Source organism: Scomber scombrus, chromosome 16 (genome assembly GCF_963691925.1).
Source record: "Scomber scombrus chromosome 16, fScoSco1.1, whole genome shotgun sequence".
Taxonomy (NCBI): domain Eukaryota; kingdom Metazoa; phylum Chordata; class Actinopteri; order Scombriformes; family Scombridae; genus Scomber; species Scomber scombrus.
In genome coordinates this window covers 4,141,643-4,164,841 of record NC_084985.1, presented here as the reverse complement: position 1 = coordinate 4,164,841, position 23,199 = coordinate 4,141,643, and the positions used below count along the sequence as shown (strand labels likewise).

Here is a 23,199-nt window from a genome sequence, read left to right as displayed (position 1 = left end):
GGAAGGAAGGAAGGAAGAAAGGAAGGAAGGAAGGAAGGAAGGAAGGAACAGTCAAAACAGACGGGGTCAATTTGACCCGGGAGGACGACACGAAGGTTAAACCTTCACAGGGCCGCTAGATTCCTAGTAACGGAGATCAAACCTTGCATTCATGTTGGGAAAAGTCTAAATCAGATATAGGTAGGGTGAGTCTCTGTTGTGCAGGTTATGCTGTGCAACGTTTTCAAGTGTTTACTTCCACACCAAATAAGCAACAACTTACCTTTCAAAGCAACCCATATTAGTGTTTTATGATATATTATTAACATAATCATTGCAAATGACAGATTAGGATTCATAGCAGCATTTTCTAGTTTCTCGGATAGACTTGTGGCACAAAAAACTGCTCTGTCGGGGTTAAGGGAAAGATCATGGTTTAAGTTCTTAAGAATAATTATTAAGGGAAAGATTGTAGTCATGGCTAAAGAGAATCAACACTGACAGCCTGATTCCTCCGTTCCTTTGTTCAACCCCAAGCTCTCTCTTAAAGAAGACTTTTTGTCAGCCAACATTCATAATTCACAATGCCGATAGAGCCTTTTGTATGTTCAAGGATAGATTTGCAATTTTTAAGTATTTCTATAGTATTCCTTCCTCCCTTCCTTCCTCCCTTACTTCCTCCCTCCCTCCTTTCCTTCCTTCTTCCTTCCTCCTTCCTTCCTCCCTTCCTTCCTCCCTCCCTCCCTCCCTCCTTCCTTCCTTCCTTCCTTCCTCCCTCCCTTCTTTCCTTCCTTCTTCCTTCCTTCCTTCCTTCCTTCCTTCCTTCCTCCCTCCCTCCTTTCCTTCCTTCTTCCTTCCTTCCTTCCTTCCTTCCTTCCTTCCTTCTTCCTTCCTTCCTCCCTCCCTCCCTCCTTCCTTCCTTCCTTCCTTCCTCCCTCCCTTCTTTACTTCCTTCTTCCTTCCTTCCTTCCTTCCTTCCTCCCTCCCTCCTTTCCTTCCTTCTTCCTTCCTTCCTCCCTCCCTCCTTTCCTTCCTTCTTCCTTCCTTCCTCCCTCCCTCCCTCCTTTCCTTCCTTCCTTCCCTCCTTCCTCCCTCCTTTCCTTCCTTCATCCTTCCATCCTTCCTTCCTTCATTCCTCCCTCCTTTCCTTCCTTCTTCCTTCCTTCCTTCCCTCCTTTCCTTCCTTCTTCCTTCCTTCCTCCCTCCTTATCTTCCATCCTTCCTTCCTTCCTTCTCTCCTTTCCTTCCTTCTTCCTTCCTCCCTCCTTATCTTCCATCCTTCCTTCCTTCCTCCCTCCTTTCCTTCCTTGACTCGAGGACAACAGGAGGGTTAAGGCCTTTATACACTGTGAGGTTTTTGTGCTGCACCAAACATAAACACATGATATATTTTAGGCATGACTGATGTTGCTGTTTCTTAGTGGGAGTCTCTAAACGGTGGTTTGTGGTCAAAGGCACCTCTAGATCTGCTTTTGGCATTTAAAAACTTGGGATACCCTGCTGAGCTGCTGCTGATGCCTCTCATGTGGGTTTTAGGTGCCCCTGAAGTTTTTGGCAAGAGCTTGCAAAAAAAAAAAAGAACTAGCAAAACATGACCCTGTGTCAGTGCTGACGGGGATTTTCTCATCGGGACGACTCTGCTTGTTGAAATGTAGGACGAGAGTTCAAGCAGGAGAGTTGGCGCTTTGCTAAAATGCCTTGAAGCAAGGCATTAAATCCCCAGCAGCCCCGGCGTAGGAATGATCTTTCAGCTTTTTTGAGAAATATGAATCGTGCATTTCAAAGCATGAAACAGCGTTAAATGCTTGCGATTTAAGCTATCGCACCAACAGGAAGAAAGTTGGATGGATGAAACACGCGGAGACACGGTGACCACGGTGACCACGGTGACCACAGTGCAAATGACTCACAAGTCTGTCATCTCTCCCTCCCTCTCTCTCTCTCTCTCTCTCTCTCTCTCTCTCTCTCTCTCTCGTGAATTTCAATCCTCTCGTGCTATTTGCAAATGTTCATAACCCTGTATACGAAAGTGTGTAAGTGTGTGTTTGCGTTTGAATCTGTCATGTATGACATCCAGGCTCTTCTGCACACCAGTGGAATACACCCACATTTTTTTTTTTTTTTTTTTTTTTTTTAATCTCAGCAAAATCCTCTCAGCTGTTACATCCATCCCTCTACTCCCCCAACACACACATACACATGCACGCACACACTCACACACACATGCACACACACACACACACACACACACACACACACACACACACACATGCACACACACACACACACACACACACACACACACACTCACCAGCTCCACCATAGACTTGGAATTCACTGTTGCCATGGCAATGGAATAGAGCACGCTCTCTTGCATCGCCTGTTCTTTTCTATTGCTTTATCTCTCTCTCTCTTTCTCTCTCTGTGGAGGAAAACCAGCTTCTCTTGTTTGACAGGGGGCTCGTTTACTGCCATCGGCATCAGGTTTTTTGGATGTTTGTTTGTTTGTTTGTTTGTTGGCTTTTTTTTCCAGTGACGTATCATCATCATCATCATCATCATCATCATCATCATCATCATCATACAGACAACATGTTTTTATGGGAGATGCTTCTGTACAGGAGCATCCTCTGGTTTCAAGACTCATGTCACGTTCGTTAATCGGATCCGTCCTTTTACACCCCCCCCCCCCCTCCTTACCTCTATCTCTTCTTGTCATCTCCTCTTCTCTCACTCTTTCTTTTCTCTCCCTCATCTTGTCCTCTCTCTCTATCTCTATCTCTCTTTCTGTCTTTCCTCTCACTCTCTCTCTCTCTCTCCCTCTCTCTCTCTCTCATCTGCTTTTTTACCCTCCCCACACCTCTTCCTTTTTTTTTTTCAGTAGCTAAGATGACTGCCATGACAATTCAATGAGAGGAGAGGACGCCAAGTGAAGTATCCCCTGCACGCTGAACCGGAGAGAAGAAGTGCTCAAAGGTAAAAGCGAGGAGAAGGAAAAGGAAGAAGAAGGAGAAGAAGTAGAAGAAGAAGAAGAGAGGGTGAAGCAGCAGAGGAGCGAGAGGAAGGGGAAGGGTTCAAGTAAAGCGAAGGATAAACGGTGGATGGAGGCGGCTCGGACCGGGGCTACGGAGCGCTCTTCACTGACGAGGAAGAAGAAGAACAGCAGCAGCAGCAGCAGCAGCGGGGGGGAGAGGAGATGGAGGCGAAAGGAAGAAACATGCCCTCAGGTAACGCACACACACACACACACACACACACACACACACACAGAAACGCAGATGTGCATGTGGTCTTACATACACAAGTAAATGACAAGCGGATGCACATCTGGATTTCTGACTGCAAAAATGACACACACACACATATACTTAAACATGCATAAACACACACACTCATGCAGGAAACCACCCATACACAACACACACACACACACACACACGTGCACACACACACCAGAGTGAAGATGTGTGTACAGAGGTCCACATTCAGAAGACAAGTGGCTTTGATTAATCTGCAGTGGCATTTGTGTAACCAAGCTAAATGTTTGTTCTTATTTAGATGAGACTCAGCTCAGAGGAGCGCTGAACACATACGAGCATTCGAGGGAAAAAATTATATATATATATATATATATATATATATATATATATATATATATATATCTAACTGAGTTTTCTTTAAGTTGTCTTTAAATATACGGCAGCGTTGGACAACAGTATTTTCTTTCTTTTTCTTTTTTCTTTTTTTTTTTGTTCCCAAATGCAAAAGCAGCCTCGGTTGGTCGGATCTCGCTACTTCTCTGATAACGATAGCCAATCAGGATCAAGTAGCATTGTGTCACCTCTTGTTGTCTAAACTGGATATGACTCAGGTTTGTTTTTAGTTGACTGTATATAAGAGCAGAAATTGAATGAACTCATCACAGTGTCCATTTTTAACCACATATATGCTGATAGTGCTGTAATAAAATAAACATAAACCTGCACTTTGAAGGCATTGATTGAGGCTTTATAACAATTTAAAGATAGGTATTATAATAATAAGTCATCACACTTATGGCTATCCTTTAATTAAATAAACTTAATATACTTTCAGCAAATCAGTGGTGAAGATAACAGCTTGTAAACTTAACTTTTAAACTCTAAACTCTACGATTCATGGAAACATATATGCATTTAGAGGCTTTGTTTACCTCCGTCAGATGATGTTTAATGTGTCAGTGTGAACATGGAGGAAGCCTGTTGATGCCATTTTGTTGATGTGCTGCTCTTAGTGGCAGATTTAAGACTTCACTTCACTTTCAGTCACTTTTTAACAGCCTCAAAAGTTAAAAGTCCTGATTGAACATTTAGTACGACAACCAGTAAAAAACACAGTGTGATGGCACTTCTTATGATTTATGATGTTAGCTCCAACTGTACTTTATACACATTTGCATTGCATGGTTCAGTTATTTGGATGTTTCAGTGCTGACTGCTCTGATATATCTACACTGCCTCCTATAATTACTCATTTAAAATAAAGACTGTACCTGCGATATATGTCCCATTAGCATACACTTTTTTATGCTTTCTCTAATTAATTAATTTATTAATTAACTGCAAATAAAACTGTGATAGCAGATTTTTAGCTTTACTCAAAATAAGTTTCTTCTTTCTCATCTTTAAGGGTTCAATTTTTCTCTTTAAAACAAATATTTAAGACAATTTCTATCATGGTGACAAATTCATACTTTGCTACCAAGATTAAAACACAATTCCAAAATGGGAGCATTCGGAAACATTACAAATGGATTAAAGAAAGAAAAAGGAAAACCAGTTCTTTAATATGCAACTTCTCACTGATGACGCTTCTCATGATTTGTGTCTTACTTCCCCCGATGCAGCGATGACTCTCTGCAGTCTTTTCTCAGGACTCATCTTATGCATATTCCAGCAGGCAGGTCACTTTCAGGGTCAGAGAGTACCAGTGATTCTCTGTTATTTTGGGATTTGCGTTGCCATGGAAACACCCCAGGAAAAAGACCTGCTGAATTAGACATAATAGATTTAAAAAAAAAAAAAAAAAAAAAAGAAAGCCCACACACTGGGATTGACATTCTCTGTGAGTGAGTGAGTGAGTGATCGATTGTTTATATTAACCTCCCATTTGTAATCTCCTCTTAAAGAAATAGTTGCGGAGGGGTTTTTTTTCGTGTCGGCACTCAGGAGTATTAGATGACACATTTTTTATTCAAATGGTGGAAATCTCATTGGAGGAACCTAAATGGTTAAAATGGAAAACCTCCATTCCTCTCTCCACTCTCCCTGGATGTTTCATTTATGTTTCCTGAAGCAAAACAGATGTGTTGTATCCTTCAATTTCCCTCTTGTCTTCCTTCTAGCTGTTCACCTCTCAGCTCCCATTTACGTCTCTTCTCTCCTCTTTTACCCCTCTTCTCTCCTCTCCAATCTTCTCCTCTTATCGTCCGCTCCTGTTTTGATTAACGTCTTACATAAACCTCTGTACCTCTCTATCTGATGCCCAGATATCCTTTTTTGATCCAACTATCCAATCAATTGCAATGATTTCTTCCTTTTCTTTTATTCCTTTCTTTGCACATCCTGTTAATATTAATGCCTCTCACTTTGAGTATCTTTCTAGAAATCATGAAAGTGGTACTCTAATGCATATTTGACACAAAGTTCAACAGTTTAGCTCCTTATAAATATTTCAGCATGAAGTAAATTCACTGGAGTATGAAATAATGCGTTTTTAAAATGGGTTTAATAGAAAAAAATCCTCCATTATAAGTCCACGTCTCCCTCAACTGTTCAGTTCTGCATCGTTATTGGTTGTTTGGTGTTTTTGTTGATCCATCGGTGGGGGGGGGGGGGGCATTTTGTTCTTCTGTTGGCTGCCAACATTTCCTACCGCTTCAGGCTGTGTACGCTGTTTGTTTTTTTATATTATTATTATTAAAAAACGCTGCAGTTTGGTCACCCAGAATGAAACGGAAAGACCCCCATGAGCGTCTCCCACCAGTCACCTACAGTGGCCCATGGGGGACACATCTTTCTATTAATGCATATAAATATTTGACAGTTCAATGCATAAATTGTGAGCTGGGTGGAATTCACACTAAGTTACAGGTCTTATTTTAGCCTCCTCGCTTTAGATTTCATGGGTGCTCAACTTCCTGCAGCATTTTATAATGGAAATAAATGAATTAAACAAGAATGCATTTAGTTTGACGTTTGCCCATATAACGAAATTAATGGATTATTTGGTTGTGGTAGGAAACAATTAAAAAGCAGGCAGCAATTTGTAGGTTAATACAGTGATTCAACAATAATGGAGAAGATTGGATTTGCTTGGCTTTGCTGGTTTGTGACCAGAAGATCATTTATAAAATCCTTCAGACTTAGTGCAGGAAGTGAGTCTTTCTCTCCTCTGCCACCAAAATAAGTTTACCTCTAACTGATCATAACGATGATATTGTGATTGCATTTGATTGTTAAGGTATAAATATGTGAAAGCTTGAGCCTTACCCTTTCAAACTTTCTTATCAGAGTCATATTTGAGTCAAACCAGAATGCATATAAGTCATATAAATAATCCTCAAATCAGCACAACTTCCTATTTCCAATGTACGTCAATATTAATAAAACATAATCCAATTAGAATAAAGATGTCCCTTATAACTTCAGCTCTTGCCTGATAATCATCCAATTCAGACTCCTTAAATGTTAAAAATAATGTGCTGGATTGTTCATTTATGGTTACGCTGCAAATGGGAACAGCAACGAGTTTCACTGTAACGGGTTGCAGATGTAATATTTATGTAACATGATATTATTCATCTTTAGGGTAATAAACAGGGGAAGAGGAGTCTAAAACAGGGGATTGTGTACGAGGAGAAAAGTTCTGGAAATAGTGACATAACTCCTGCTGGGCATCAATAAACATAAATAAAAATCATATGTTAAATCGTGTGTTTTGTAAGACAACTTAACATCTTAACTTAAAAAAATACATGGTTAGCAAAGAAAAAAGTATTTAAGGAATCACAGGTGACTGATGTTATCCTAGACTAGTGGTCACCAACCCTGCTCCTGGAGAACTACTGCCTTACATGATTTGATTTGATTTATTTCGAACATGTATGAGTAACACAAAAAAAAGTAATCTAAGAAACAAACAAACAAACAAAACCAATGAGAACAGTCAAAACAACAATAATAATGTGAACCCAACATGTCCGAAAAGGAGTAGGATGAAGCAGGATTTAAACCTGCCCCTTCTCCACTACTCAATTAACAATCCATCATTCCCATACATATTTACAAAAACATAGAAAAATAAATAAATGAAAAATAAGTCAACAAATACATCAATTATTCATGAAAACACCCGATTGTTAAAGCCCTACTTCCTCCCTTTACCTCGTGAAAACCATGTGTTTGTACCGCTTTTTAAACTGGGTCATGCTTGGACATTGCTTGAGCTCCCCACCCAATCTGTTCCACAACCTCACTCCACAAACAGAAACTTTTTTTATGTTGTGCATGTTTTAGGGTTCTCCCCAATCTAACACACCTGATTCTAATAATGAACTCGTTATCAAGCCCTTTAACAAGCTTCAGCTGCTTGATAATGAATCATGCCGGGCAGTAGCTCTCCGGGAGCAGGGTTGGAAACAACTGTCCTAGAAGTAAATATATGAGAGTGTGTTGCAGCTTTCAATGCTGATAGATAAATAACATCTAAATCATGTAGAGGGATTAAACAGCAAGTTAAACTGCTCATAGCCACACAGCTGATGTCTAGATTTGTGATGGACTTCTTGTGGTGATAATTAAGATAATTCTTTCTTTCGGCTGCTCCTGTGAGAGGTCACCACAGCACACACCATCACTTCCTGTCCTCTGCATCGTCTTCTGTTAAGCCAAACTTCCTCCATGTCTTCCCCTCACCTCGTCCATAAACCTCCTCTTTGGCCTCCCTCTTTTCCTCTTGGCTGGCAGCTCCGTCTTCAGCATCCTTCTCTCGATATAACCAGCCTCTTTCTACTTCAACCATCTCAATCTTGCCTCCTCTCACTTTGTCTCTAAACCGTTCAATCTGAGCTGTCCCTTTAATCCAGTCCATCCTCATCACTCCCAATGAAAATCTCATCATCTTCAGCCTCTTCCATCAGTGCCACTTCCTCCAAATCGTTCCAAATAGCTGGTCTCACTACCTTTTTGTAAACCCCTTACCTTTCACTCTTCCCTTCTGTTGCAAATCACTCCTGACACTCTCCTCCACCTCTCTTCTGCACTCCCTGTTACTTTAACCCTCCTGTTGTCCTCGAGTCAAGGAAGGAAGGGAGGAAAGGAGGAAAGCAAGAAGGAAAGAAGGTAGGAGAGAGGAAGGAAGGAAGAAGGAAAGAAAGGAGGGAGGAAGGAAGGGAGGAAAGGGAAGAAGGAAGGGAGCAAGGATGGAGGAAAGAAGGAAGGAAGGAAGGTAGGAGGGAGGAAAGAAAGAGAGAAAGAGGGAGGGAGGAAAGAAGGAAGGGAGGAAGGAAAGGAAGGAAGGAAGGACAGAGGGAGGGAGGGAGGGAGGGAGGGAGGGAGGGAGTGAGAAAGGAAAAGAGGAAGGGAGGAAGGAAGGAAACAAGGACAGAGGAAAGAAGGAAGGGAGGAAGGTAGGGGGGAGGAAAGAAAGAGAGAAGAAGGAAGGAAGGAAGGAAAGAAGGAGGGATGGAGGAAGGAAGGAAGGAGGGAAAGAAGGAACAGTCAAAACAGACGGGATCAATTTGACCCGGGAGGACGACACGAAGGTCAAACTGTTGACCCCAAGTATTTAAACTCATCCACCTTCACCATCTCTACTCTTTGCATCCTATGTCTTATCCATCTTGCTCCATACTGTCTTTCATTCCTCCTCCTTCCAGTGCATACTGTTAGAGATTTTAATTATGCAGCCCATACGTCAATGGAGAGAGTAGACAGGAGTGCAGGATGTCTTGCATTGAAAAGGTTTATTTACTTGATCAAGGAGAAATGAACGAATGATCAGTACATGTTATGTTCTGATGCTCCCTTCAATTCTGAGGTTTCTGTCCTCCGGGGATAGACTTTAAACCACACAGATAATGCCACAGGTTGAGCCATGCCCAAATATGGGCAGATCCAACACATCTACAATATACAGAATTTAGTCTACTGGTCTATAGATAAAACATTGCTTAGACGACACTCAGGACCTTTGTCCTACATCCAACACTATATCAAACCTCTGACTCCAGTTACCTTTACCCCATTCAGGGAAAACAGTCACACATATCGGACCTTGGCTGCTATAGCAACACTATCAGAATGCCTCTTGTCTTCCCAAAAAGGAGCAGACTCACTGCTCACCACTATCTCAAAGGGAGACAGTGTCTAAACCAACATTTGGTACTATGACCGCAAAGCCTAGTTTGACCCAGTGCATATTAATGATGGAAAATTCCCTAACACATACCTCCACCTCTCCAGGCTCTCCTCACCCAGCACCCTACTCTCACTACAGATCTCAATATCACATCCACAAACATCATAGCCCACAGAGACTCCTGCCTCATCTCGTCCGTCAACGTGTCCGTCACCAGCGCAAACAAGGAAAGGAGCTCAGAGCCGAACCTCGATGTAATCCCACCTCCACCTTGAAGCCATCTGTCACTCCGACCGCTATCTTACTAGTACTTCATCCTGTCATGTGCTTTCTCTACTGTAGATCCAAAATGACACAATGCAACACCTTCTGACTTTCTCTAAACTCCGTCGGCATTCCTTAACTACTGCAAACAGGTGATTTTGGTTTCTGTTCTTCTCTGTTTCAGATATTAGTTTCCTTCCCCGCCCAGCGCTGGTGTGGTGCGAGCGGGGCATCCAGGTGCTGCTAACCACCATGGGGGCGTTTGCAGCTTTCGCCTTGATGACGGTGGCCATCGGCACCGACTACTGGCTCTACGCCCGGGCCTTCATCTGCAACAGCACGGCCAACTCCTCCCAGGAGGAGTCCAACAATAAGGACAAGAAAGACCCTGGAGCGCTCACCCACTCTGGCCTCTGGAGGATCTGCTGCCTGGAAGGTACAGCTGGTTGCATGTGTGCAGAAACGTTTGATTGAGTTGGGGGTTGCATGTGTGTGTGTGTGTCACTGGAGGGTCTTGTTGAGGTCAGTATGCTCATCATTGTAATCAGAACAGACTTAAATAGGTGTTCTCCTACTCACAAACAAACAAACAAACCAGCATGCACAACCAGTAAGATATGGTGCAACACAGTGGTTTGTTTGTTTTGTTGATCTGCTCTTAACCTTCGTGTCGTCCTCCCGGGTCCAATTGACCCTGTCTGTTTAGACTGTTCCTTCCTTCCCTCCCTCCTTTCCTTCCTTCTTTCCTTCCTTCCCTTCTTCTTTCCTTCCTTCCTTCCTTCCTTCCTTCCTTCCTTCCTTCCTTCCTTCCTTCCTTCCTTGCTTTGATGTTGTTATGTTGATGGATATCTACGTGGTCCAAAAGGTCCAAAACTTGAACTGAACATAAGTAAAAATCCCTCCCTGTAAGTCAAAAGCCAGGGCTTCAACCTCCTTGGAAGACCACGTTTGCAACTTTACCTCTACTTGTGAGATGTCAGATTGTTCACACGCTCTTACAAATGATCGTTCATCTCATAGTGTTTGTTACTGAGGTTGTTTCACTGGCGGTTTCATTGTTCAGTCGTATATTTCAGATCAGATTTCGGTTCAAACAGCAGCCACAATGACCTCTTTTAGGCAGGCTGCATAAAGGGATGGAATAAGATAAATACGTTTTCTAAAGGTGAATGGATGAATCTTGTCAAGCCCCCATTTGTTTGGCTGCACTGTAAACAGATGGAGGCCTTTATTCTTCTTCTCTTGTATTTATGAGTTGCTCAAATTGTTCTGCATGCATGTGTTACTTCAAGCAGAACCCTGGAAAATGTGTATCAGCTGCAAAAAATGATGCATTTATTTCTTTTTTGTAAACTGTGTGTCACATTAGGAAAAGTCAGACTTAAAGAAATGTATATAGGGTGTTTTTACAGCTCTTAAAAGTAAAAAATGAGTCAAATTTGACTCTGAACAGTATGTAAGGTTTTTCTTTATGGCTACGTCATTGTAACATCGTGGCATGCTGCAAACATCAGCAAAGTGATGGCCTCTGTTGACTTTTTGTTGGGTTAGGGTTAGGGTTTAGGGTTAGGGTTAGGGTTAGTTGGGGTTGCACATTTCTGTACATGCTGTACTTATTCTCAAAATTCAGCACACGTACTGAAATATACTCACACACATAGAGCATGCAAACAACCTATGCATCGAACATAAAGCTCACCATAATGCCCCAGAGCTGCGTTAAGCGTGGTGACTCATACACTGACTGATTAAGTAGTTTTCCTGCGTTTGCTGCAGCTGTCAGACAGACAGGTTTAATGGGAGAGAACACACACATACATACATATAAACACTCTGCGGGGCCAAAGATGTTCATTATAGAGCTTTTTGTGGTTGTTCTTGTGTTTGTGCATTTTTAGCATCAGTGTAATTATAATAAACAAGAACACCAAGCTTTATGGTTTTGTCACTGTGTTGCAATCAGCTCTGGCATGACAAGAAATGTACAGGATTTGCAGCCTTAAAATGTTAATCCAGAATCAATTTATCATGTTTAAAATGCAGTTTTTCCTTCTGTTTGTTTGTTGTTTGGTTGTTTGTGTTGCTACGGGCTCATTGGTATTTCTGATATTATGTCGGGTAGATTGTCGGTCTTTTCATCCAGGTTTTCCCCATTTTTAGATTTCTATGCCTCCTTATTCCAGTTTCTCTTCCTATTATATATAACAATATTTGCCGCTCCGAGTCATTGATGTGGCTGTCTGTCTTGAAAAGCTCTCACACTGCTGACTCCAGGTTTTCTTCGCGACTCCTCTTTGCATAGGTGTTTTTTCTGTTTACCACAAGCTCGGCCCGTCTCTTCGATATTGCATGAGAGAGACAGGGGATCTGTCTTTTCCTCTTGATGTTAATTTCATCCGTGCGATGCACAAATAGCTGTCTAGGTAAACAAATATTGTCTGTCAACAAGAAATTGAAACGTACAGAAACAGTTTTTCGATGTGATTTACAACACAAAACAGAAGCACGCTGCTGTTCTTCCAAAGCACGCAGCGTTCAGAGGGTCTAGTAATAACAGACAAGACAACTTATATGATTTGCCTGTTGTTGCATTTGTATTCAGTGAAGAAGAAAAAAGAAAGAAAAAGGAACCCAAAGCAATGTCATGCAGGGCATTGAGAGGAAGCTGCAGCATCAGAGCAGATCGTCCCTATGAGGAAAAAACAACAACATTGATTGTTTGTTGTTCAAATGTTAAAAACAACCTATGTTTACATTTACTCTTATTATGAATTTTGCCTCAGGAGCAAAGGTAGAAGTAGCATGATTAGCAAACATCGTTTTTTCTTGAGGTCAATTTGACCCCAGCAATTTAAACCTCTAGAAAAATGATTATAATTAAAATGGTGTATGTGTCAGGTACTTTCCTCAAATTCAACATAACCCATTATATATCCAGAATATTACCCAACTATGGAGAAATATGCCAATCACCTTAAAATCTCATCAATTGGCCTAAAATCGGAAAGAAAGATCCTTTTGGTGTTTTAATAGTTTCATATTATCTCTAAGTATTTTTTATTTATTGCATTTAGAAAGAAAAACAATTTATGTTATCAAGGATTCGTAACATTTATTATGTTCAGGGTCAATTTGACCTCCGGAAAACCAAACACAATTTATAACATTAAGGATTAATTTAATTTATCATCATCAGATCATCAGTAAGGAACACAAAACAGTTCTTTATTGACAAAAACATGAAAAGTGAATTTGAGTATAATGCCAGGGATTGCTATTTGCTGCTGTACAGTAAGTGCTTTGATGGAAATGTTACGCTGTCATCATTTGAGTCTGACAGAATACGAACAGTGTAATATTTTTCCTGCAGGCCAGGTCCAGAAGGTGCAGTCCAGCCTTTTTTCTCTGCACTATTGTACATTTCATATATGCAGAAATCATTGAGACCTGGTTTGTAAAGAAAGGGTCTCTCTCAATCTCTGAACCCACTACCCAACACATTGCTGCAAGTTTGTCATGCTTTGTTTCTCTGTCAGCAAAGTATGTGATATGAGAGAAAAACATGTAATTTCTTTAGAGGCAGATGATGCAATGAATCCCGTCAGTCCACCGTTGGTTGGGAGTTTCTCTTCTTTCTTTCTCTTCTTCTTCTTCTGTTGCATTTCGGAGCTGTTTTCTTCATGCATGTGTTATTTCAAACACACACCATGACTCTCTGCTTAACTTATCACGTTACAGCCAAGATTGTATCTTACAGGTCCGACTGTAGCAAACAGAAATGCTTGTCATTTACTGGAAGAGCCTGAATGCATTAGGCCTTAATAAATAGGAATCGGATACTTTCATGGTTGGATATAATTTACTCAGAGCAAAGGGCAGCTAGAAAACTTGATATATAAATGATGTTTATATTTAAAAATCAGCTTTTATATTTTTACACAGTATATATATGTATGTGTGTGTGTGTGTGTGTACAGTATGTGTGTGTTTTAGTGGTGCAGCACTAATGTTGTAACCTATGGAGGAATATTGATCTGCATGTCTGTGTGTTTATGTCTTGTGCAGCTAATTATTAAACAATACAAATAAAATAAAAACGTTGCATTTCTACCAATAATCAGAGGTGTTGCAAAATCCACTCGGACTGAAATGTAAAGAATTGTGACTTATTGGTTTATGAGAAATGTTAAATGCCTAATTATATCAATTAATAGCCTGATTAGCTTTGATAACTACTTGCGGTATCAATAATAATTCATAATCGCTGGTTTCATTATGATAGATCCTTACAGAGACTGAGAACTCCTCGTTTTTGTCATCCTCTATTTGTATCCCATTGTTTCTGTCTCGTCATCGTCTATTCATCTGTCTTCTCCGTCCATCTGTTATCTTGTTTTCACCTCCCGTCTCTTCCTCTTGATATTTCTCTTAATTCACCCCCCCCCCCCCCCCCCCCCCAATCCTCCATCATAAATTGTGTTCCTCTCACTTGGTTCATTTCTCTCCCGTACCTCACTTCATCATCAAAAATGTTTTTTTTTTCCTCGTCTGTCCTTCCTTCTCATCTCTTCTCCATTTTTCTTCACCATTTCTGTCTTTTTCCTATCTATCTTCCTCATTTCCTTGTGATCTCAACTTCTTTTTCTTGTTATCCTCTTCCTCACCCTCTTCCTCCTCCTCTCTCCTTCTCTCTCTATTTCTCTCTGTTTTTCTCAGGTTTGAAGCGAGGTGTGTGTTCCCAGATCAATCATTTCCCAGACGACGCAGACTACGACCAAGATTCTGCAGAGTATCTGTTGCGTGAGTGACACACACGCACACACACACACACACACACACACACACACACACACACACACACACACACATAAACACATATTGATAAATGAACAACAAATGCTCACAGAGAATGTATAGAAACATTTAATAGGCGTATACTGGCACACACACACACACACATACACACACACACACACACATTTAGCATGCGTAAACACACATCTAAACAGGACACAACACACATACACACACTGCACAGTCTCCATCACACACGGATACAGAAAGGACAGAAGGGGATGGTGGGCGGACATCAATGCACGGATGTCAGATTCAAGCAAAGCATTCCTGGAGGTGTGTGTGTGTGTGTGTGTGTGTGTGTGTGTGTGTGTGTGTGTGTGTGTGTGTGTGTGTGTGTGTGTGTGTGTGTGTGTGAGTGTGTGTGTGTGTGTGTGTGTGTGTGTGTGTGTACTGTGTGTGTACTGTGTGTGTACTGTGTGTGCAGATGCCCAGGTGCATGGGGTTGGGAGTCTGGGGGTGTGCAGAAAGCTTCTTTTTTTTTTTTTTTTCTCACAGATGGATTGAAAGAACAGCCTTCACTAATGGATTATTTTCAGCTCAGGATTCAGGTTTCACATCCTGCCTCTATTGTGAGAGCAGATTCTTTTCATGCAGCCCTGAACCCTTCGGTTTACAGAGTATATGTTCCTATATCTATATATTATATAAAGGTATCTATTTCTGTGAAGGAGGCAGTGATGCTATCTTAAAATGTTCTTGTCTGCTTCGCTGTGTTCAACTGTACCTCTCCAAAATATTTCACAATCCTCACAATTTGTTTTTAAAACTGACAATGCCGAATATTTTGAGTAATAGATCATCCGAGAGGTACAGCTTCCAGATTTTTAAAAATTCAAATAAATGCTGATGTTAACAAGAAAGTAAAAATGAATTCGGAAAGCGTCTCTCTCGGCCCATGACGCTGTTTTACGCCGTCCAATGAAATCTATTAAAAAGTTTTCAAATGCAACTAACAATTATTTTCATTAAAGTGGCAATAGTCAGTATTTTTATAATGATAATGTATGAAATGAAGATGTGAGAGGCGTTTTTCGTAGTGATGAACCTACAGAGAATTATCAGTGACTCTGCAGCTCCTCTCGGCTTTCTGGAGCTTTATAGTTTCAGAGTTTTAGCTCATTGTTTAGCTGCAACTTTACTGTTTTGGTTCACTCTCAGTGCTCTCATAGCATCATTTTCTGAGAAAATTTGGAAAAAGCCCCACTGTAGCCCTACAGACACAGTTATCTGTAGACTAGCTGGTGAACATAGTGGAGCATTTAGATATTTCCCCTCAGGAGTTGGTAGAGAGTAAAAACAGAGCTAAAAGAGAGAATATTGGACTTAACATCACTTAACAGCAGGTGGACATAAACATGACTCCACATGAATGATAATGTTGATCAGTAACTGCTGGATGTGGAAATAAGCAACTTTTTTTCTAACGAGTTCAATGAATCAACATAAAAAGTGATAATATGTTTGTGTTGTGTTCACTGCTTGTTTCTGCTGCCCCCAAGTGGACAAAATATGTTACTGCAATGAACAATTAATCTGTAGGTTTTTTTCTCAATTTAACAGTTTCAATGTTTAACCCTCCTGTTGTCCTCGAGTCTAGGAAGGAAGGGAGGAAGAAGGAAGGATGGAAGGGAGGAAGAAGGAAGGAAAGGAGGGAGGAAAGAAGGGAGGAAGGAAGGAGGGAGGGAGGAAGGAAGGAAGGAAAGAAGGAAGGAAGGAAGGAAGGAAGGAAGGAAGGGAGAAAGGAAAGGAGGAAGAAGGAAGGAAAGGAGGAAGGGAGGAAGGAAGGAAGGGAGGAAGGAAGAAGGGAAGGAAGGAAGGAAGGAAGAAAGGAAGGAAGGAAGGAAGGAAGGAAGGAAGGGAGGAGAGAAGGGAGCAAATGAAAGGAAGGAAGGAAGGACGGAGGAAAGAAGGAAGGTATGAGGGATAATTCAAATGACTTGTTTCATCCAAGGAAGTCTACATCCGAGGATATTACAATGATGTCTGACAAAGAAAAGCAGCAAATCCGACCATTTGAGAAGCCAGAACCAGCTAACTGATGATGTTTTAGCTTGAAATATTACAAAATTGATTAAAAAGATCATTAAAACAGCTGGTGTGATAATCTCTTTATCAACAAATCATTACGGCTCTGCTGCTAAGAGACAGGTCTGAAAATTCAGCCTCTATAGGAGATAATTATTATTTGATATAAGCGGAGCAGCCTCAAGGTTAAAACATCACTGCAAACTCACTACTTTAAATTTAATATAGCTCAACAGTCTTTCCTATCAGCTACTTATCAGATAATCAATAAGATGTGCTGAGGAGACAAACACCACCTACGTAGTTTCTTTTTTTACAGTTAAAAAACAAATCCAGAGAATTATTTGACGTCTGACAGAAGCGTCTGTGAATAAATGCTTATCACAGCATCATCTGTTCTCTCTTCGGAGGCAAACAGATGCTAACGCAGCCTGTAAGTCACCTTCAAAACTTGCTGAATAGCTTCCAGAGACAAAGTTATTAAATCTTCTGTAATATCTCTGTGCTACTGTATAAGCTATACATGCTGCTTTTAGGATTGAGGTGTGCAGACAGGAAGTTTACTGCCATCCATCACTGAACTAATCATTTAGTTGCTGATATTTAAATACTTCTTGTTTCCATAAAGTCTAGTTTTAACCCTCCTGTTGTCCTCGAGTCAAGGAAGGTAGGGAGGAAGAAGGAAGGAAAGGAGGAAGAAGGAAGGAAGGGAGGAAGAAGGAAGGAAAGGAGGGAGAAGGAAGGAAGGGAGGAAGAAGGAAGGAAGGAAGGGAGGAAGAAGGAAGGGAAAAAGGGAGGAAGAAGGAAGGAAGGAAGGAAAGGAGGGAGGAAGGAAGGTAGGAAGGAAAGGAGGGAGGTAGGAAGGAGGGAAGGAGTAAAGAAGGAAAGAAGGACAGAGGAAAGAAGGAAGGTAATGGGGAGGAAATAAAGAGAGAAGGGAGGAAGGAAGGAACAAAGGAAGGAAGGAATGACCAGTTCAGTTCAGTTCAGTTCTGAGCTTTATTGTCTCTCAAGGGGAAATTTGGTTTGCAGTAACAGTTCAACAACACAACTAACGTAACAATTATAATAAATAAACAGTGACATAGAACATCATCATCAGCATACAGCACAATAAGAAATAATAAGAAAAAAGTATCAAAAGAGTATAAAAGAGTGAACTCTGTCATCCATTAAAAGGTCACATTCACAGTCATTTATAAAATCATTTAAAGCCTTTTCACAAAAGCAGTGCAATCAAGAGTTGTGCAAGTTAATTGCATCGATTGCACATGGAACAAAGAGAAATTTGGACCTATTTATTTCGTTTACAGGGCAGAGGGCTGAATTCCTCCAAAATAGGCTTATTATTAAGGTATTCTTCCATAATGAGCCTCCAGAACAGCCTCAGTGCTCTGTGTCTCCACATCTCTAAACTCTATTGGATGGATTGAAGTTAATCCCTCATCAGGTATTTTGCTGATGGTGTGATGGAGAGTGCCGTTTTACACGAGGTCCCAAAATCCCCTGTAGGTTGTTGACGTGGGATGAGAGGGTCGTAGCGTATGATTCACTGATCATTTTCATTTTCATCAAATCATTCAATGAGCCCTCGTGGCACCGATGGAAGCAGCAACGCTTGTTATATTTCTACACTCACTGACTTTCTTTTATTCGTCATATGTACATTTGAGTATGAGTGGACAGTAGAATTTGAACCACTGATCAATTTAAAAGCAGGTTCAGGCCTCTTGTTGAGAAGGTTAATGGTCGCCATGACTGTTATGGCTGTTTGCTAATGTGCTTTAACTTACAGGTTATTTTTGTTACTACTTAAAGAAGCTTTTTTAACCCTCCTGTTGTCCTCAAGTCAAGTAAGGAAGGGAGGAAGAAAGAAGGAAGGGAGGAAGGAAAGGAGGGAAGGAAGGGAGGAAGAAGGAAGTAAAGGAGGGAGGAAGGAAGGAAGGAAAGGAAAGGAGAGAAGGAAGAAGGAAGGGTGGAAGGGAAGAAGGGAGGAAAGGAGGAAGGGAGGGAGGAAGAAGGAAGGATGGAACGGAGGAAGAAGGAAGGAAAGGATGGATGGAGGGAGGAAGAAAGGAAGGGAGGAAGGAAGGAAGAAAGAAAGAAAGAAGGAAAGGAGGGAGGGAGGAAGAAAGGAAGGGAGGAAGGAAGAAAGAAGGAAAGGAGGGAGGAAGGAAGGAGGGAAGGAGGGAGGGAGAAAGGAAAAGAGGAAGGAAGGAAAGAAAGAAGGACAGAGGAAAGAAGGAAGGGAGAAAGGTAGGAGGGAGGAAAGAGAGAGAGAAGGAGGGAGGAAAGGAGGAAGGAAAGGAAGTAAGGAAGGAGGGAAGAAAAGAAGGAGGGATGGAGGAAGTGAGAAAGGAAGGGAGGAAAGAAGGAACAGTCAAAACAGACGGGGTCAGTTTGACCCAGGAGTACGACACAAAGGTTAAATCATTTTTTTCTGCTATCAACAATTATGTATCTTAAACATGATGGAGGAAACTGGTATTAATAGATAGCCTCTAGTATGTGCTGTCCCAGAGCCAAGTTGTAGTGTCATCTATAGCAAGTCTTTGTAACACTTGTTCTCGCAGAAGTGTCACAAGGCTGTTAACTTTGCACATTCGAATGGTGTTGCACCCATAGACTGTATATAAAAAAATTGGCCGTAACATCCGTGACATCACCCATTGGTTTGTGGACTGCTGCTCGGAAGCCAATAGTATCAGATCTGAGCAGCGCCATTTTGAAAATTTCAGATGCATGTCGGGAAAAATAAAAACACGGATTCTACTTATATGGGCATCAGAAGGGGCATGAGGCGCCCTCCTGAACCTGTGAACCAATCAACCTGTCAATGCATACCCTGCTTTATCGTCAAATATAAAATCAGGGAGGCCAAAATGTCCCAAATGAACATCATACTGCATTGAATAAGGCTTTAAACTAGCTATTGAGACCATAAACACATTTTGAAAACGTTTACTGAGGTTAGAAATCAAGTGAGAAGTTGGTGAATTCTCCATTTACTTGTATAGAGACGGAAGTCCTTTTGACACCAAAACGGTCGTCCCCTGGTGGCCTTTTGATAGAATGCAGTTTTAAGTTACTTCCTCGTTGGCCTCATTTCAGAGGACCAGAACTCCCAGCCTGGTGGCACCCTAAAAGAAAAGAAAAATCATCACAATGTGATTCTGCGTTATCATAGAACAGATGCAATAAGAACAGACGAAACAACGACATTTCAGTGAAAAAAAAAAAAGAGGATTTTTTTTGTCGGTGTCGTCATCTGCAGGTGTGGTGCGAGCCTCCAGTATCTTCCCCATCCTCAGTGCTATACTGCTCCTGCTGGGCGGAGTGTGCGTTGCTTCCAGCAGCTTCTACAAGAGCAAAAGGAACATTATTCTAGGTGGAGGGATACTGTTTGTGGCTGCAGGTAAGATTACAGCTTTGATGTGGTTTTTGGGATGAATGGGTGTGCTTGCAAATGTGGGTTGAAATGATATTAAAGTATATCAAAATGTGCTATATGCTTTGGTGTTTTAGCCCTGGTTGGACATTTAATTCATCCCTTTGTCTCTCCAGTCTGTTTTATTCCACTAAAAACTGAATTTAAATTGTGCTGTTTCACACTATTAGTCAAATGCATTCCGTGATATTCTTATGCATAATGTGTCTTTTATATTGTGCCTGCCTCCTTTCTGTGTAATTTAAAAGACATACTTCTACTATTCCTGCCTGCAAAAAGGAATCTGCAGGTTTATTTGTCTCAGAAGAGCACTTAGCAGTCTTGTATATTTCCTCAGGCCTTAGCAACATCATCGGAGTTATCGTCTACATCTCTGCAGCGCTGAGCGACATCTCCCCCAAGAAGGACGAGGATAAAAAATGGCATTACTCTTACGGCTGGTCCTTCTACTTCGGTGGCCTGTCCTTCATCCTGGCCGAGATGGTCGGCGTCCTCGCTGTCAACATCTACATCGAGAAGAACAAAGAGCTGCGTTGCCGCTCCCGCACCGACCTCTTCAAGAGCACCACGCACGCCATGCTGCGGCTGCCCAGCTACCGCTTCAGACGGCGCTCCCGCTCCAGCTCACGCTCCACCGACCCTCCGCACTCACCGGAGACCTCACCCATTGGCGTCTCCAAGACCTTCAGCCTGCCGCCGTCCGCTCCGCCCTTCTCCGTGGCCACACTACCCAACCCGCACCACTCCAGCAGCGGTGGAAGCGGAGGAGGCGACATCTCCATGTACACCCTGACGAGGGACTCCAAACTGGGCAGCCTGGGAGGTGGCGCCCCACCGCTGTACGGCACGGTGGATCGCGCCACCTTGTACCAGCTCCACAACTACTTCCCGAAAGATTCCGGCGGTAGTGGTGGAGGAGGAGGAGCGGTGATAAGCGGCGGCACGCTCCCGTCTCACTCCAAGTCCAACTTGGCGGCGGCGGCAGCTGTAGCCCAGAACGCAGCACCGCTGAATACCTCCACATCAGCCGCCGCACCGGCCCAGCAGGCCCCAATGTCTACAGCCACCATGGAGAGGGACAGGGGCAACGTGGGAACCCTGGACCGACTGACGGCTAAAAGGGACAGGGATAGCAACTCAGATACACTTAACAGGAAAACTACGCCAGTTTAAAAACCTAACCTCAGAGAGGAGGGAGAGAGGACAGAGAAAGAGAGGGAGAGCGCTGAAATTTAAAAACAAAACAAAAAAACAGAGAGGGTGAGTTGAATTTAGAGAGATGTGAGATAGAAAGAGAAGGGCTGAAGATGTGTGGATGACACTTCAATGGTAATGTTACTGTTTTTAGGTCTGGGGTATCCAGCTGCCATAAATACTTATCAATATCATAAACAGTCATACAACACCTGATGTTACGTGCAAGTCCATGAAAACTGCCTTAAAAAATGGTCATGACTTCCACTCTGAAACCTTATTTGTAAGTTGGTTGTACAGCAGTGGTGAAATGGAGGTTTGAGCAGGAGGGGATTTTTCTAATTTCAGCATCACTCTGTTTCACATTGTTTACTGTTTCACTACTGGAAGCTGCCCAGTAAAACAAGTCTCCCAGTGCAGGAAGTGGAGGTTAAGTGCCTTGTCGCTTGGGGAGATCATTATGGGGGTTTTCCATACACATGCTGGATTGGCTTAACTTGGTTTGACGTGGTTTGACTTGGCGCATTAGCCGAGCATGGCAGGGATTTGCATCTCCATTACAACAGGGCTACCTGCTTGAACGTGTGTCTTTAACTGATGATGCGCTCATCTTGAGTCTATAACGTTTTAAAAGCAGCGCCCTCTTTAGCGCTGTTTACTCAAGCCTCCAGGAAGTGTGCTGGGCTGTGACTAGTGGTCAAGGGAGCTGCTGTAAAATGGTGGATCAACCCCTACGAAATGACTCGTTTAACTATCAGAATTGTATCCTTTTAGTCCGATAAAATGTGGAAAGACTATAAGAGCCATACAATTTAATAATTTTATGCCATTCAAGTTAGCAGAGGGTTAAATCCAAAGTTAACTTCGAGGTATATCAGTCGTGCTTTGACCCAACTTCGGAGATGGTCTCGGGCATGACTCGCCGCAATTAAACTAGTAATGGAAATGCAAATGAACGCAGCAGGGTTCCACACAGCCAAAAGTGCCAATTTGAAAAAGGGTATTAGTTTACCCAATAAACCCAGAAGGCGTTGACTTGTGGATTTGTAAGTCACAAAACATCAACTGGCCAGATTTAAATCATATAACCATTGTTACAGCATTTCAGTGGTCGTATTTCATTGTGAAGATCCAATCTACACGTTGAAATATTATCAGGGAAAAGACTGTTGAGACATAACTTCAGCTTTCAACCACATTTATCTTCATTTTAACTGAGACTTCCTGGGATTCTCGACCTTACAACACTTTTAAATGCCACAAATAATCAAATAAAAAAAGAGTCCAGATGGTATAAGCCACATTTCTCTGTTAAGTTTCTGCTTTTAAAGGAACAGAGAGTCACAGACGGGTAAATTCTGCCAAGTAACAAGCTGCTCAGTGACAAGTTGACTGCCAATTCACGGTCAACAGTAGCTACTTAACCTCTGGTCCCATGAGAGTGACCTCAGCCATATCTAACCTACTGACACACACACACACACACACACACTCAGACACACACACACCAGAGGAGGCTGACGCACTGTGAGCTGATTTATTTTTCATTGTGTGTCAAAGGTAATTACTGTGACAGATGGGCATTCTCCACAGTCCTAGAGAAAAGAAAACAGCCATAGCTTCGTCCTAAACGCCTCCATCGCACCACTGCCGGTCGGTTACTCGTGGCAACAAATGTCCATCTGAACAAGTAACTTCATCGAATGATTTAGTCCCTGAATTTTTTTTGCTTTCAAATGTGCAAAATATCTTCTGTATTAACGCCAAGTGCACACTGACTGTTCATTCATTCTCTGCCAGATAAGATTTAAAAGAAACAATGGCCACAAATACAACAGAAGCTGATTTTTTCACATTTGAAATACAAAGCTTAGTAACCTTGAGCACACCGGAAAACACGGATTCTACTTATATGGGCATCAGGAGGGGCATGAGGCGCCCTCCTGAACCTGTGAACCAATCAACCTGTCAATCAGGACGTAGCCACGTCCTAATGCATACCCTGCTTTATCGTCAAATATAAAATCAGGGAG

At 42.0% G+C, this 23,199-nt stretch overlaps 1 protein-coding gene across 2 annotated transcripts; it reads left to right on the top strand.

Annotated features, from left to right (window-relative positions):
* Positions 1-3,175: 3,175 nt before the first annotated feature.
* LOC133996413 (voltage-dependent calcium channel gamma-4 subunit-like) lies at positions 3,176-21,145 on the top strand. Of its 2 annotated transcripts, none has more exons than XM_062435981.1 (5): positions 3,176-3,206; positions 9,851-10,078; positions 14,359-14,442; positions 19,799-19,939; positions 20,310-21,145. In XM_062435981.1, the coding sequence occupies exons 1-5, from the start codon at positions 3,176-3,178 to the stop codon at positions 21,143-21,145; spliced, it is 1,320 nt and encodes a 439-aa protein (XP_062291965.1). The 2 variants fall into 2 exon arrangements, with proteins under 2 accessions (XP_062291965.1, XP_062291964.1); XM_062435980.1 differs by having other exon boundaries at positions 9,827-10,078.
* The last annotated feature ends 2,054 nt before the right edge of the window (positions 21,146-23,199 follow it).